The following is a 17678-nucleotide window of genomic DNA, read 5'->3' as shown; positions in this document are numbered from 1 at the left end:
TTTTTTTTTTTTTTTTTTTTAAACAATACCCATATTTTTATACATTATATATTTTATATATTTTAATGTTGATTGTTTTGGTTCTGTGTGAAGTTAAAATATTTTTTTATGCTGCACTTGGCCTCAATTAATGTATTTTAAACATATTGGATGTGAGTCCTTGACCAGCATGTCAATAAAGCTTCATCCAGTTGCTCTTGTCACAATGTGTTCAGTTCTTCTTAAAAGGGTAACATCGCAATTCTAAATTGTATTACAGTAAAGCAAAACATTAAAGGTTATTTGGTTGTACTATTCTATTGATCCTATAGTCAGTGGCTATCAATAAGAAATGATCAAGCACAGTTTTATTGGGTGTGTGTCTGGAAAGAGAACTACAGCACCCGGTGAGATTTTTGGTTCAAGATTAATCATCATGCAAATGATTGTGATTAACACTTTGTCTGTTTAATTAAACTGTTATACTATAAACCTAATATTTTAATAGGGCTGGCAACTTTCTAGATCCGATTACTACACGTGTGTGAAGTACAGGTGCTGTAGCTATACAAAATACAAATGTCCACAGTAGCCTAATTATAATATATGCATCCAAAATAAACACCAGAAGCCTGGACTAATGCTAATGTACATAAGTGCATTAAATCTAGGCAGAACTGTTCGATAGGTTGGATAACAAAACACTTGTCCCGCCATACAAAAGAAATGAGAGCGTGATAAGGACTCCAAGTCGCCACCAGATGGCGCCCGAAACCGCTTAAATGTATTCCAGTCGGAGATGCCTTTTACCTTAACATGCCAGGATACACACTCACTGGATGTTTAATCTTTCGAATGGGTCAGCTATATTTTTATAGTCAGGAAAGATTTTTTATTATTATTAATCAGTTAAGTAATTCAAGCTGTTGCATTTTGCTGAGTTGAGGGAATATTGCATAACCCTGTACTAGCCAAATAATTAGATTTGATGTGCTATTTTGTGGATTAATACCATACCTGGCATGGTTTTAATGGCACATGGTCAATACTTGCTGTCAAAATACAGAGGTTCATAAGAACCTCCTTCCTTCATAAGGAGACTCCTGTTTTTGAATCTGTTTCGCGCTAACACCACTGTTTCTGCATACTAGCTCTTACTGCTTTTTTGCAACATGTTTATTCTTCGCCGTTAGCGATAGCTTTATCTGTGAGAAGTGTAGATGAATTGCTGTTCTGTGACGTGGGAGACAAGGCAGGATGCAAAGACGAGCCGTGGTTCACATGAGACACATGTTTATTAACACACAAAACAAAATGAAACCAAACACGAAGAACATTAAGCACTAACATCGGAGGCTCGTCGCTTTCAGAGTCCTCTGACCCGGTCTATAAACCACAGGAAGGATCCTCATGGCGGGCCTCCTCCACCTCCACTGATGGATCCTCAGAGCAGTCGGATTCGGTGTCTGACCTGAGGCCGACGTCAACATACTCCTCACTCCTGCTGTAATCCTCATAGTCCTCCTGGTAGTCCGTGGGGGGATAGTAGGACCCTGCAGAGTCTGACCCTGGATATTGGTAGTCGTAATCGTACGGGTCCCGGTAATCCAGTGAAGGTAGGCAGGACTCTGCAGCATCTGATCCTGGACCACCACCAGGGCCCCCCCAAAATCCTCCAGAGATACTCTCCCCCGATGTGATGACAGGGAGTGTTCCCACAAGTATGGAGGATTCTCCTGCATGGGTTGGGTTTCCCCTTTTTCTTCTTTCCCTTGGCTCGAGGCAACCTTCAACGGTCGGTGTTCCTGTGACGTGAAGCCGGATGCAAAGATGAGCTGCGGTTCAGATGCCACAGACGTTTATTATCATACAGAACAAGACAAAACCAAACACGAAGAACATTAAGCATTAACACTACTTAGAACATAACAGGCAGTCTTAAAACACAACAAAGCAGCATACATGGGGTCAAACACTGACAAACAACAACAAAATAAGGGTTTAAATATGTGTGCTCACAATTAAAAGAACTATAGACAGATGCTGGTTCACTCCTAACATCTGCAAATTAAAATACAAGTTGGTTATTTCTCAAAAAGGACTGAAGCTCTTCCTCCGTCAGTGAAGCACCCTGGTAGTGTTCTCATATGTGGCGATGGAAGTGACGTCCATGTAAATAGGTGTTTAATCACTGCCATGTGCTACTTGGAAAAGAAATTAATCTTTTAGTATGAACAATGTTGGGGATAAAGAATGGGGACTTGTACATCTCCAATAGCGATTAGAAGACAATAACTGACACTAGGACACCTCATCTAAATATGTTGACTTGACAAGTACAGTATTATTCATGTTATACATCTATGGGTTAAAAATATGGAAAAAGTGTTTTAACAAGAACGCCAGAGGGGGCATTTACTATTTTGTGGAGAATAAAAAATGGCTCATTTTAATGTGTTAAAATTTTTTAAATTCTTTTGCAGAGAGGGAAGGGTGAAAGGACTGAGAAAGAAGGTTAGCACCTGCCCACCGGTGCTGGGAGTAGGCCTCACTCACCTGTCATGCACAAGAGACCTGCAGTCCCAGGGCACAGTAAAGGCTAATTTACTCCCTACATATAAAAGCTTGTAAAACTTGTTTCTGTTAGAGTGCTCCTAGACTGAGGTACCTACATTCCCAAGTCTGAAAGGTGAGATTCTACCTGTGCACGTAGAAAATCAGGTAGGCTGTTTTTGTCCTGCTCTTTAGGATGGCTGGCTCAGTGCTTCTTGATACTTTTAAGTCACTGAATGACAACCAGCTCTGTCCTTCTCCCTCAGCTGTGTCACTGATATAGTGGCCTGTCGGAGTAGTCGGTGGTCCTTAGTCATTTAATAGTTTCTACTGCACGTGTATAAATAATGTCAGATTACTCACCATGGTCCATGCTGTCACCTAAATGAGAAACCACCGCCTGGAGTCTGTAGGTGCCAGTGGGTGCACATTCCTGCAACAAACAAATACATCTTTTTTTTCATACGATTAACTGAAAACGCATCACGGATCGAACGCCATCTCTGTATTAACAGGCCTCTTTCATTCTCTCTCATTCTGTCTCTGTGTCTCTCTCAGCCTGTATCTCTCTTCTTTTTGGTCTCTCTCTCTCCTCACCGGTAGGCTTACTTGCTGTCCTCTAGCTCCCTGTCCTTCTCCTCTCTCATTTACTACTGATGGGTTAAAAGAACTTAGTCATTATGGCAGATACTTATACACAGCCGTATTATCACTCCACTGTAAGAAAATGGCACAACTCTACCTGGCTGGGGACTGGAGTTTTCCCCCAGTTTATCATTTTGCATTTCTTGCGGTTTGTCCTGGGTTCCCGCTGCTCCACTGAGGACAAACCACAAAGCCATTCAGTCGGCATTTTGTAGCTAAATGGGAATGGGTGGACAGAGAAGTATGTGGGCACGGGTTGATGGTACGAGCTCACCTCGACTGCTGCCTGAGAGAAGCCACCCCAGGAAGGGCAGAGAGATCCAGCTCGGACGGGACGTCCATCACGTCTGAGAGCTTTTGGCCCAGCATGTCAAACCGCTTAAGGTGGAGGACGAAAATACTGTTCCAAGAGGAAAAGTGACTTAAGGACTGGAAGTGTGTGTGAGTGGAGGAGGGTGTGTGTGTTGGACTGGTTTAAAACTCATTCTTTAAGGTCATCTACGTCAGACGAGACTCACCGTGGCAGTGTGAAAAACTCCACCTCTTCAGTTGCCTCGCAGCCTGCTTCACACTCACAAAAACGCTCCAGTAGTGTTGGCTGAAAAAAGAAAGAGACCCTTTCATTGAGAGTGATAAAATCAAAATGGTAGCATGTCATAACTGTATTCTCTCCTTTACAACACAGTAATGAAGCCTTATCCAAAGAGGGTGTGTGAGGTGACCAACCTTAAAGTAAGTGTGTAGGCTGTCGGTCGTAGCAGGGCTCAGATTTACAGAGAGGTGGTTGTAGACATCCACTCTGCAGCTCTGCTTTCCACAGCTTTCACAAAATGGAGAACAGAAATGTTACAACATTTGCACAGAAATAATCTCCTGCATCCCTTATACAGTGTGTGAGTTATCACATGCTAATTTGCTCAGTTTTACAAGTAGATAACATCTTATCTAATGTGAAGCATCAGAGCAGAAAACATTTAGAATGCTCAGTCCATGTCTGTTGTTTTCCCAAACTCACACACACTCTGAGATTTGAAAGCTATGTAATGAATACAAGCTGAACTTGTGAGCATTTTAAATGTTCATATTTAAGTTATGTATGTTATGAAACTTTCATGAATACTTTAAACAGAGATGTCCGGAGAAAGCGCCTACTCTCGGTGAGAAAATGTACTTTAAACAAACACGTTAAGACTGGTTAAGACCAGTCCATTAACACAAAGGAGATATGCAACAGTGATACCTAATTACCTGGTACATGTGAGCACAGACTTGATATGAAACTCAAAGTTTGCCACAGGGCAGATGTAAGAGAAGAAAGAGGCCCTGAGTCTCTCTCCCTCCTCTTTCAGCTGCAGTAAGCAGAGCATCAGGAACTCATGAGCATCCTGTGGAGGACAGCACAGGAGAACATCAGAGGAGGATTTGCTCCTGGACTTCAACAGCAGCACGGTGAGAAAACAAAGGTGGCCGTGTGCAGTTCCTGCAGGGTACTGCGTGAGGTTCTGATGTGTTCTGAATGGCTGAGGGGGCCATTTAGCTGGACCTGTTCATAGTCCTCTTCGAATGCAGGGCAGCGGGCTGAAACACACTCAAGCAGGGCTCCCAGGAGCTGCACCTTCTGCTTTGTGCTGCGAGTGGTGAGCTGGGCCTGCTGCAGATCTGAAAAACATCTACACACAGCAACAGGGAGACCAAGTGGTTTATATCTCTGAGCATCACAGCACCTCCTTAAGCACTCATGATTAAACAGTTCATTTAGACCCATGTGAAGCCTCTGGTTCTGAACGGGTACCTGAGCATCTGGCAACTAGAAGGATCCGTCAAGCAGGATGACTGAGCTCTGATGGGTCTCCAGAAGCAGGAGATACTCAGTAGGCACTGCAGAGTGGCGTTCATATAGCAGCTGTTCCCAATGTTGGGAAACCTAACAGGTCATCCATGTTAAAAATAGATTTAGTGCACAAGCTCTGAAACATCCAGGCCACTACATGTCAGTATAATGGCTGTTTCATAATGTGAAGAAGAACTGCTAAATGACTTACTGCTCATTTAATTACAATATGTTTGTATTTGTATAGGAGAAAAAGACTGAGCTTCACCTGTGTAAACTGTAAAATCATCTACTCTTAATAGGCTGTGTAGTAAAACGCGGTGTGTATTCTCGTCTTTACCCGAGCTGCCGAATGTTGAGGTGTTCGACAGCGGAATGGATGGGGGTGTGGCCTTGGCCCTCACCCTGACCAATCTGACGCATCCTTTTACTCCTGAGGACGTGCAGCAGCTGTCGCAATAAATTCCGCGGCTGAACACGAGTGTCTGCCTGCATCAGAACAGCCGGAAACCTGAGAGACAGAAAAGAAGGGAGAGATGAATACAGAGTGGCCAGTTATGCACAAAATGTTCACATAACAACCCTTAGACAGATAAAGGTGTGAAGAATGAAAAATACAATGATGTTTTTTCTCGTTTTATGCCCTAAGGAAGTTACAATGGCAGTGCCATTGGGTAACCACCATGCCACACTTTTCTCTGCCACGAAGATGAATTTTGATAATGTACCCACCTCTCAATGCGCACGGAGTCCACATCTTTATCTGCAGCCTCTGTATAGAGAACAGAAACTTGGAGTAAATGTCCTTAACCAAAAACAGACTATGCATTTGAACAACATGATCAAATCTGCTGAGCTCTAACCAGGAACAATCACTGCTGTAGTCCTGAGCGACTCATATGAGGAGGAGGAGGAGGAGGAGGAGGCTTGACCAGGAAGGCACGACTGGGTAGAAGAGGCATTGTGGGATATGTCCACAGGTGAAAAGGAAGAAGCAGTACTGAAGATCAGGGACCCCTCAGAGGAAGAGGGGCAAGAAGTGGAGGTGGTCACATTCGCGGCGTGACCGTCTAATGCCACGCAGGAGTCAGACACTTTGGAGGATGAGATTATGTGTCTCCACCAACTTCTATTCGTTTTCTCCTTCTTCTTTTTCTGTAGAAAAGCATTGTAGAAACGTATTGATTTGTATATGCAGTATTATCGCGACTTAGCGATATCTCGGTATTCTTACAAGAATCTCATTTTGATTTAAAAAAAACAAAACAAAACTTTTTAATCATCTGCATTTGCGCTATTTTTTTTTACAGGAAAATGCTAATTAGTTACGCACTGTAACGGCCCGAGTGCCGCTGGTCAAGGAACAGGACGTACAGACTCGCTCCACGGAGACGTTTATTAAGGATTATTAACATACGATACAGACACCGGCACTCACGTATAACACAAACTGTGACCGTGACAATGATCAACGACTGACAATAAGGCACACACTAACAAGGGTTTAAATACATACAAACATGACAAGAGTAAACCGATGCAGGTGTGTGCTGAACAACATAGGCAAGGTTACACACGAGACAGTCAACGCGGCGGGCCATACCACGTGACCAGTGGAAGCGTTCCGTGACATGCACAATAAATCTTAATCCTTTTCAGATTATCGTATTTAAAATCGTTCCCAAAGTGTAGGAAAAAACATACATACCTTCATACACGAGCAAACACAGCCCATCCTGTTCGAATCTGTGATCTACTCGATTAGAGAATTAAGTAAAATATCAAATATGGTTTTTACAGGTCCTTTAACTGATATTCGCGATACAGCGCACCTCATTGTTTTGTTTTAAAACGGAGTTTTGACTCTTAGATGTTATGAATATGTATTATTTCGTCATTACTGATGCAAGTTCTCAGTTCTCATACGTTGTCACCCTCTTGAAAATAAATATTATTTACGTGTGTGTGTGTGTGCGTTTCAAACGTAAGATTCTTTAACTTCCGCAGTATAGTTTGGTAAATTCAGGTAGCGTAATGTTTTTCCTAAAATCCTCACTGTCTCGCCCTGTGGTAAGGAGAAATGTTCCAAATATGACAGGTTACGTTTTATCATAGATAACTGGCTACAAAGTTACATTTGCGCCCTAATTTCTCTAGACATACATCTATAAGCATTGTTACTTTAAAACGCAATTAGTCTTGCGCTCTGGCAAACGTGTGCACCTGTAAATAATTACAATTATTTTAATGTACAACTTATTTTATTGTATAACCACACTGTAAATAGAATCCATAAGAATGTATTCAAAGCCAGAGTTGTAACGTTCAGTTATTTTTACAGGTAGCGGATTACTGTGCTTCTACTATCTCTTAGCAACAAGTGATTTTTTTTCCTTCAGTATGACATGTGGGATAGTTTAGGGAACCTGATTTTTTTGTTAGATAAATATGTGTGGGTTATGACCGTTAAAAAGACCTGAACAAAAAAAATGTTTGGATTTTTATTCGCTGTCACCTTTCATCACGGGCAACATAAAAAATCACACTACTTCAATATCGCTAACATGTTACTGGCATGCAAATAAGACACCTGAGCACAGAGAGAAACCCAGTGTTATGATTACAGTTGACATTGGAACTAGCTAGATAGCTCATATTAAGACACTTCTTTGGAGAACACGTGCTAAAGTGTTTTCCCCACAATCTATATGCATAATTTATTTGCCAACTGTGACCAGAGAGAGAACATAGCTTACTCACAGCCTAGGACTTGAATGGATTTTGATGAGGACTGCATATGTCTGGGATCAATTCAAACACGTCATGACGATGATATAAAACCTGATGAAACAAGCTTGACAAGCAGCAGTTCCGTTTTTCCGTGAAAGTATCAAGCACAGATGAAGACGTTTCTATGGTTATCTCGGTTTTATAAATATTAGCCTATAGAGTTGGGCTTAGTACGTGAATAAAAGATGGAATTAAACATGCATAAATTACGGTGTCCTGGAAAACCCATCGTGCTGCAAATACACAAAGCATATTCATCAAAGTGGTAACACACTTTAGAAATGCGGTGCAAATTTAGAAAACGCATACAACTTCAGGAACAAATCCTGTCACAACACAACGGAAGTGCTGTTTCCGGAGGACACGGAAAGGGGTGGACTTCTATGAGATTAGCGTGAAGTCTATTGGAAGTAGTGACAACTGAGTAAAAAGGGTTGTTTTTTTTTCCAGTTACCACGGTGTTATCAAGGGTAGGTATGTGATACAGAATGGAAGACCGACCTATTCATGCTCTGCATTCTTGCATATTTATTTATACATAAGGCAGCCTTAAAAACATGGGATGGAAATCCCATTTAACACAATATGCACTGTTTTACAGTCAGAGTGAAATAAGTAACATTCTCCTTTTAATATATATATTTTAAATGTTAAAATTCTTAACTATGTCAGTTAAGCTGCCAAAAATGCCCCTTTTGAAATTTGTATTTCTAATGTCACAAGAACACTTTATTTACCTATCTCTGCCTATTCAGCCTATAGAGGTTTAGCACACCCACTTAAATTGCCTTTCTCAGGCATTTCAGCTCTGAGTACCTTTTGAATGAAGCACAATACAGGGCAGCCAATCATAAAGGAGCTCATTTATCTTACATCCGTCTTAAAGGTGCAGTAGCAACAGGTGCCTGTTGAATTCCAAGCAATATCTATAGAGGTTGGAAATTGGTTGTGTAAAAAAAAAAAAAAAACAGGCTGAAAACGAGTCGTTTCCGCTCTGTGAATTGGGAGAAAGGGACAGTGTGTGGAAGCCCAACCCCAGTCATATAGGTTTGCTTCTAACAGTACCATTACCATCACCCACTCTGGTGCACTAGTTTGAGTGTATTAGAACTAGTAGCAATGCTGAAGCATTACATGTATCTATAACAAATATTCTGACCATGATGAAGTGATAGGTTTGTTAAGGCAAACTGTGTATGCAATACATGTTGCTTAGGTCACTTGCTCTAATTGTACACAACTCTAAAGCTACACAACTGTACATTAGTTAAAGTCTACACAGTGTCAGTCATGTGAAGTACAACTGAAAGTTCCCCTGTTGTATTCTTCCAACAATCAAGTTCTGCGTAAGTGGGGGCAAAATAATATGAGCTTCACATCAAAGAACATTTTAAACAAATGGACTGTATGTACATCTTTCTTCTAATGTTACAATTGGAGTCTAAAGTTATATCTCTTATCAGTGGAGGATGCACTTGCTCAAACCTTTCCTTTAGATTCCTTTTGTACACACTACAGACTGTGACCTCGAGATGCTTGAATGAATGTTGAACATTCACACTTGTGTATGAGTGCCGACTGTTAGCTAATGCATCATGATGAGCCTATCCTTTTTGAGTTACTTACTGAGATCATTCTCATAGCAAGTTCATTACACCTTGTGTACTCGATGTAGTGCGGTGAGCAGTTTCAATCTTAGTTACAATCTTAGTTATCAAAGACTCACTCCACCGACCAAAGCCTCTTCTCTTAGACAACATGACAAAACCATCGCAGCTTGAGAGCAAAAATCGAGCCTCGTAAGAGGTGTTATGTTCCATAGGCAGATTGACATCTTAATGCGATACACATGAACTCAATTTTCTTTGCATACATGTACATTACACTTGTAATGTTTCTGATATTGCTTCTATCCTGAATAGCTCAGTCAGTAGAGCATCAGACTTTTAATCTGAGGTCCCTGTTCAAGTGAAAATATTGTTCTTTGCCACTAAAGTGTGCTTGAGAAGTTTCTTGAAATACCTCTAGATCAACCTCAGTCAAGGGACAGGACCCTGTTTCCTTGAGCCTTGCCAATTAAACTGACATTTCACATCCGTTTCCCCCAGCTGTGATGCTGTGCATTGGCTGTCATCCCAGGTTAGGCTAGCTAGTTCTGCTGGCAAGCTTGAAATATCAAAATCCTTCCTACTTAAAAAAAAATCAACACTTCTGGGCCTATCATTTTTGAGTTAATTACTGAGATCATTCTCACAGCAAGTTCATTACACCTTGTTCACTTACTGTAGTTCGGTGAGCAATTTCTATATTGGATGAGAGAAGGAGCAGACTTGTTCAAGTCACAGAATCCATTTACACTTAAAAAACAGGAGCTTGTCAGTGGAGGGTGTACTTGCTCACACCTTTCTTTTCGATTCCTGTTGCATAAGGGAATAAGGGACAAGGTAAGCAATATTTAATTACATCTACTTGAAATGCATATTTAATTGCATTGTTAGTATTTATGGAAAACAAGTGTTAGGATTGCTCTGCTGCATTGCAGACTTTCTCACTCTAGCAACTGTGGATTCCATCTCCTCAATCAGTTGGCCCATATCATGTTCACAGGAACCATATTCCATCTTTATAAAAGAATTCAGTTTCACCTCCAACTATGAAGAGAAACAGTGTTAAGCAATATTTAATTACATCTACTTGAAATCCATAGTTCATAGCATTGTGAGAATTTATGGAAAACAAGCGTTAGGATTGCTCTGCTCCACTGCAGACTTTCTCACTTTAGCAAACATGGCTTCCAGGTCCTCAATACATTTATCCCTCTCATTGAAATTCATATCTTTAGGTTCCACCTGTAGATATGAGTAGAAATATTGTTGAACAGTATTTAAATACATTTAATTGAAATATGACTTTAATTACATTTTGATACATTTGTAATTTATAATTTGTATTGGACTGGAAAGGAAACAAATACAATTTTTATCGCATAGCCGTTATCACATAGCCTGCAGGCCTAATGATGTAAAAATGTGCCCCCAAACATCAAATGTTCAACAGAAATAACAGGACCTGACACACTAAGGTACCGTAGACCCATTCAAATTGTGCTATTGGAATAATAAATTCCAATGCGCTCAGTCATTTTAGCTAGTGTTGATTTTGATTCTCGCCACAATTATACTAATAATCAGTGTTACAACTCAGCATGCAAAGTCACCGAACAGTCGACTGTTAATTCTATAGTAAGGAGAATGTAAAACAAACAAACAAAAAACCCACCAACAGTATTTTTTTTTCCTGTAACTGACAAAGATTGCATATGCTAAATGTATGTGTCCTAAATATATTCTAAATACATTTACATTAGTGTTTTTAATTAATTTCTCGAACATTTGTTGAAATGCATTTGTAATTTATATTCAAAGACATTTCAGTGTACTTAAGTACAAGCATTCAATTAGCATCACTGTTCACCATAGCCGTTTTTCCATTTTTTGTGGCTTTTGTCCCCTGCCTCAGTTTGGCTTTAAATCATTTGTCTTGGTTCTACTTTACTTACTATGGCTGATTCAGTTCCCTCAGTAGTCAAGTAATTCTTCATTAAATACTTTCTTCTAGTATCTGTTTAAAAAGTAACAGAAAATGTCTTATTAGCGTTGTATAGATACTTAGAACACTTCTACGTAGATCTCTCTCTCTCAGACACACACACACACAGTTCATCCAAGTGGTGGCTGTGGTCAGAACTTACCCTTAAAGAAGTCATCCTCTGAGGTCGTGTTCCTTCTCTTAACACCCTTCCGACAGCAGCAAGTGAACAATAGCACAAGCTGCGTGAATATTCTGGCAGGGATCTTGTCTTTTCGTTTTTCTTTTTCCCATATTTACCAAATGTGCTTTTCCTTTTGGTCCAATCTTCCTAGGATATTTTCTCTCAAATTACATGGAGGGACTGACATGTTCTAAACTGCCTGTTATACCTTTACCCAGGGATGTTCTATAGGATTAAGATCTGGGGACTGTGAAGGCCAGGGAAACATTGAAAATTTGCTGTCTTGATACTGGAACAAATCCGTGATTATACAACCCTTGCGGCAGGGTTTCTTGTCTTGTTGAAAGTGTCCTTCTGCCATAGTTTAAGCAGCTGCATGAAGGGATGCACTTGGTCACAATACATAGGTAAGCCCTTCTGTTCAAACATCTACTGATTTCAGAGGACCCATGGTGTGCCTTCAGACATGTTAGTTGGAGCAACAGCATTGTATCTGGCTGCAATTTGCTTGACCGTGCGCCACTTGATCATCAGAATGATTCTTGATGTCATCCTCTTCTGATCACTTTCAAAATATTGGTCCTGGCTAGTCTGTTCCATGCCTCGTTCGCAGTTCGCTTCGCTCAGACCGCTTGACTTTCCCATTCTAATGTTTACATGGTGTTTTTTGCAATTAGTCAAAACTGACCTTTCATGACCTTCATTATAAACTTTTCTAAGCAGTCATGACCTCACCCTGTCATAATATGTACTATTAGATCTTCCCTGTGTCCAAAGTGATCTCATGGCAGGAATTTTCCAGCCAACCATTTCCAAGTCAAGCCAATTCAAGCAGAAATGCCAATGAGAGCGTTTCTGATTAACTCCTGTCATTGTACTAAGTCGGTAAGAAAGGGTTAGCTACATAAAAATAAAAGTGAATGACTTAAAAGTTTGATCATTTTAACTGAATCTATATTTTATGGAATGGTGTAATTAACCTTCATTATAAACTTTCCTTAGTCGTCATGGCCTGTCCCTGCCAGAATATTTACTATCAAATCTTCCCTGTGTCCAAAGTGGTATCATGGCAGGAATTTTCCCAAGTGTTTACATTAAAGGAATCTGACTATACTGATTACTCTTCGCCAGCTAACAGCAAATAAAAGATGCTGGATTTTGGATTATGTGAGTATATAACATGTGACTGTGTTTGTGTCAGAGAAGGGAGAGGAGAGGCTTTGTCTCCAGCCTCCCGCTGCTTGCCGCTGTTCAGCTTCTCACTCCTGAGATCCTTCTCGCTCTCCTTCTCCCCATTGCGTCCCACTCCGCCAATGCTGCTGCAACTTCAACCGCTGACAAAGTGCACCAGCTCAAAGCGTGGTCTAGAGCCAAATTTGAACACGGGCATCTTCCTCATTGGCTCATCTCCTCAGAGGGGCAACACATGCACAGTTTCAGCTCCTATCGATACCCACGTAGAACCTTATAAAATCAACTGACAATGACAAGGAAACCACATTTTCAACACCTCCAGCACAAGTAGTAGTTTTTAGCAATGCACTACTTTTAGTGGTTGTTGAGCATCTGGAAAGAATGCAAGTCACCAGGGTAACATCATCAAGAAGCCCTTTTAGACTTACTTCCATCAGATGAATTCGGCCTCTTTTTTGCTTCAGTATTTGGGACTAATTCGTAGGAGGGCATTTTGCCAACATGAATCCCCTCTGCCATGTCATGCACTCTCTGCATCAGTTGTGGGCCATACCTGCTAGACCAAACATTTACATTCTGAATACTTTGGCTGAAGTTGTTAAAATGTTAGTATAAAAATCAACACTTTTAGCTGTATCTTAATTTCAGGCTGATTTAACAAGTAGATAAGCTAACGTAGTGAGCGGTTGTCTTGGCTTGTCCTAATGGCAGTCAGGGGCCAAAACACTTACTGTAACACTTTATACTTATAACGCACTTTCCTTAACTATTACAGATGCCGTTTAACAATGAGTTCTATTTTTAAAATCTGGAAACAGCAACTCAGCACAGAAGGCGTTAGACCCTACCTGCATGCTAAGAACACATGGTTCACTCAGACCATCGATAGAGACAACAGCTGATCTAAGTCTCTTGCTTCGTAATTTTCAACATGCTTGTTTATGAATAACTTTCGAGCTAACCACTGCTTATCGCTTTCAAAGTTTTGTCAGAATTTATTGATATGAAAGACTCTTGTCATGCTGATAATTGTCTGCTAGGACCAACTGACAATGTTATTGCCCCGACATACGCCCGGTGAGAAAAGCATTGTGGGAATTTCAAATATGGCCTTTGCAATGCTCGGTTTGCCTGCTAGTGCCTGATCTTCGTGCAGAGAACCTCCAGCTTTGGTCACTTTCTATGCAGAATTCGACACGCTTCAAGATTGGTCTAATGGGCCAGTCATTGCTTATCCTCCGCCGCACATGTTCAGTCGACAGAGGGTGGATTTTCGTCCTGCTCTGTCTCTGTCTCATTGTCAAATGCGCTAACATTTGCTGAAATTGAATCTTTTAAATTCTATGGCAGGGGTAACTGCCTGCTACGAGCTGCCATAGCTGCAGGTGTTTGGTGACTAGACCAGTCAGCATGCAGGAGTCTGCCTATGTTCAGTTAGAACAGGCATCAGTAAGACAAGACTCGCTGTACTCACTCATTATCTTAATACTGTTCATTAAATTAAGTCAGCGGTTTATATTGAGTTTACGTCATTTGGTACGACGACTCTACAGTCTTGAATTGATTTCTGCAGTGTAATATGGATATGAATGTTAAAATGTTCTATTACAGAACACGACACCTGTTGCGTTTTATATTGGTAAATCTCTGATATGACCGCTGTAACATAAAGTTGCGGTTATAAGTACGTGAAACATTTTGATCGGCTGAAATGTAGATGTATGTACATGCAATATATTTGTGATTATGTAAATCAAACAGCTATTCTTATTCTTATGGCTAGCTAAATAGATTGCAATTTCGTCGTCTTCAAGGCATGGCATGGTGTTTATTCATTCTTTGGCATACAAAATGACGCCTTTTCACGTTGTGGAACTACAAATATGGCGGCCTTTTTTCTTTAACGTTTTAATGACGTAAAAGCAGAGTCTCACCGTAAAGTCGGGCAGGAGCATCTGGACTCAATTATTTCTTCGTATCTTCCCCCATCTAGCGGTCAATAACGGGTAGTCTTAAATTGATTTCTATCGCGTAATACTTTGGATATAAATGTTTAAATTTCCTGTTGCAGAACAGACAAAGTATAGTCAACCAGTTCTAACCTTTTGATAAAAACTTGAACTTCAAAGTAGGTGAATCTATTTCCTTAAACCAATCAGATCACAGTTCATTTACATAACATCAATGCTTTGAGTGCTTTAGATATGAGAACATCACAGTGATCTTTCTGCTCACACATCAGTCAGTCTATAATTCTGTATTATGTGTTTCTATAGCTTCCAACTTTCATGAGTTCCTTGAATCTGTGGAGAAAAGTGCAGACCAATGTAGTTTCTTATTTGTGAACATTTATACATTTATTGTAATTTATTTATCATTTAAATTTTTTATTACTTTTAATTTATAGACATAAGGACACAGAAAACAGTTCATATACTGAATGAATTGTTACAAGGTAATATTTTCTAAACTGTGTTTATCATATGTTTTTTATTTCTAAACGTTAATGCAGTGTGTTAATCTGTCACACCGAGGCAGAAGGGGTGAATCTGATATAGCCCTCTTCCATTGTCAACTATTCAGAGTCCTCCAGTGGAGCTCATACAACTAAAGAAACACATACAGAGGTCACTGGAGGTTCTAAGTTACATCTAAAGTGGTCTAGTTGTGACGTTGCAAGGATAAGCAGGATGCGGGGACGAGGCACGATGAAACACACTTTTATTTTTGCAAACATGCAAAACATACAACAAAGCTCAAACACTATGCACATCTCAAACACCAACACACGTACTATGACACACGAGACATATATACACCCAAGCCGATTACACATAACAGAGAACAGGTGAACGACACGAGAGGGTGTGGCAACACAGACGAACACACACACACCAATATGTTTGAGGAGGGGGCGGGGCCACAACATGACACTAAGCCTGTACACACTGTTCCAACACCACCCTGTAGGGCACCATCTCCATGGAAGTATATTTTTAAAAGCATGTTTGATAACCATATTTATACTGGAACGATTTAATCAAATGTATTGTGTTTTTTGTTCTTCTCTAAGACCTTTCGGACGCCGATATTCAGATTTGAGTCTGAGCAAGTTGCGAAAGCCACTGTGAGGGTATCTGGGTGCTCTGGAGGAACACCCCGAAGTTGTACACCTGCACCAAGCCTGAGACCCCTCTGCCCCTGACACAATTGCCCAGGAATGCGGGCATGTACCTAGACTATGAGGCTGGGCAGCTGTCTTTCTATTACATACTAACATATCTACATATTTATCGGAAACCTCTGGGAGAAGAAGCTGTATCCCCTCTTTGCACTGCTGGACAGACACACTTATGACACTGTACTCATCAAAAGCAGCACCAGAGATGCACTGAGTCATATCCCACTACAAACCTCTCAGGCCAGCTTGTTTGCACATTTTGTCATAAAACTTAAGATGTCAGTTGTTGCTGTTATATATAAAATTACCAAATTAAAAAATAAATAAATCAAAAAGTACTTGTGGCTAGACGAACACAGTCAATCACATAAACAAGATATAATGTCAGTAATGTTTGCGGCAGGTTTTTCAAATGTGCCCAGACTCATATTAAAAAATTTCCATGTTTCGACAGTTTGAAGGTGGCCATGAAACTAACAGTCTGGTGGAAATTCCACAAGATATCAAACTCCACGCTCACACAAACTAGTCATTCTCCCATTTGGAACAATCCAGACTTTACCATGAACAAAAATATTAAACTTTACATCTTGGATAGAAAAGGGCATTACACACCTTAAACATATTTATCATAAGACTTCTTTCATGTCACGCCCACAACTAGCCCCAAAATACGGAATAGAAAGCACCCAGTTCCTACAATACCATCAGCTAAAATCACCTATGTGTTCAAAAATCAATTCCGATACCTACATCCATATCAGAATTTATAAACAAACATTCTTAATACAAAAAACCTATTATCTAAGATATACAAAATAATAGTGAAATCAAATCTCACAGTTACCCTCCCATCGAGACAATGGGAAGAAGATTTATTACCAGCCCCCGACGCTGCAGTTTGGATTAAAATGTGTAATAATAATTACCACGTGACAGCAACACTAACCTACAATGCATTCAGTACAAAATAATACAGAGTACATTATACTACACATTGGATGTTTAAAATTGGTTTCACAAGCTCAGCAATCTGTACATACTTTACTCAAAACACAGCTGACGATTACATTCACGCACAATGGCAGAGCACACCAATCAAGCAATTTTGGCAAGTCGTCATCACCAACATATACCATGCTTTAAATAACCATATCCATCCAACACCATCTTTATGTCTCCTAGGAGACATATCATCAACCAATATGACAGGATACTATGTATAACATTATTATATTGATATAATAAAAATATTATTGCAAAAAAACAGCAAACAAAAAAAAACATACTCATGAACTGGAAAACAAAAAATAATGTTAGTGTCACCCAATAGAAAAATCTATTGATAGACTATATATCTATAGAATAATTCTCAGAATTAATCAATAACAGAACCAATAATCTAGACTGGACACCTTTGATAAAATCCATACAGAGCGAATCAATAAACGATAAATATCACACTCTAATCCAACATACATGTACTCGCACATAACCACATATATATATATATATATATATATATATATATATATATATATATATATATATATACATACATACATACATACATACACACACGCACATCATTCCTGTAATGGTGCAGATGGCGAATGCTTAAAAATATTCTATATACATTTTGCGTTTGTCTGTTCATCTGCCTGTCTTATTTTTAATAATAAAGCTCTAAAGGTCCTCTGATGGGGGGTAATACATTTATATATTTATTTCTC

General features: G+C 39.8%; 1 protein-coding gene across 3 annotated transcripts; it reads right to left on the bottom strand.

Annotated features, from left to right (window-relative positions):
• Nucleotides 1-1255: 1255 nt before the first annotated feature.
• On the bottom strand, nucleotides 1256-3564 carry LOC145655665 (uncharacterized). Of its 3 annotated transcripts, none has more exons than XM_081709158.1 (3): nucleotides 3275-3564; nucleotides 2896-2965; nucleotides 1256-1814 (listed from the first exon to the last, which is right to left on the bottom strand). In XM_081709158.1, the coding sequence occupies exons 1-3, from the start codon at nucleotides 3383-3385 to the stop codon at nucleotides 1366-1368; spliced, it is 630 nt and encodes a 209-aa protein (XP_081565284.1). In that variant the 5' UTR covers nucleotides 3386-3564; the 3' UTR covers nucleotides 1256-1365. The 3 variants fall into 3 exon arrangements, 2 of the variants coding, with proteins under 2 accessions (XP_081565284.1, XP_081565285.1); XM_081709159.1 differs by having other exon boundaries at nucleotides 1256-1784; XR_014121667.1 differs by lacking the exons at nucleotides 2896-2965; nucleotides 3275-3564 and adding an exon at nucleotides 2681-2880.
• Between the last annotated feature and the right edge of the window lie 14114 nt (nucleotides 3565-17678).

The sequence above is a fragment of the Electrophorus electricus genome, unplaced genomic scaffold (assembly GCF_041902795.1).
Source record: "Electrophorus electricus isolate QZ-2024a unplaced genomic scaffold, ASM4190279v1 Scaffold31, whole genome shotgun sequence".
Taxonomy (NCBI): domain Eukaryota; kingdom Metazoa; phylum Chordata; class Actinopteri; order Gymnotiformes; family Gymnotidae; genus Electrophorus; species Electrophorus electricus.
The sequence above is the reverse complement of the archived record's forward strand: the minus strand, read 5'-3'. Positions and strand labels throughout refer to the sequence as shown.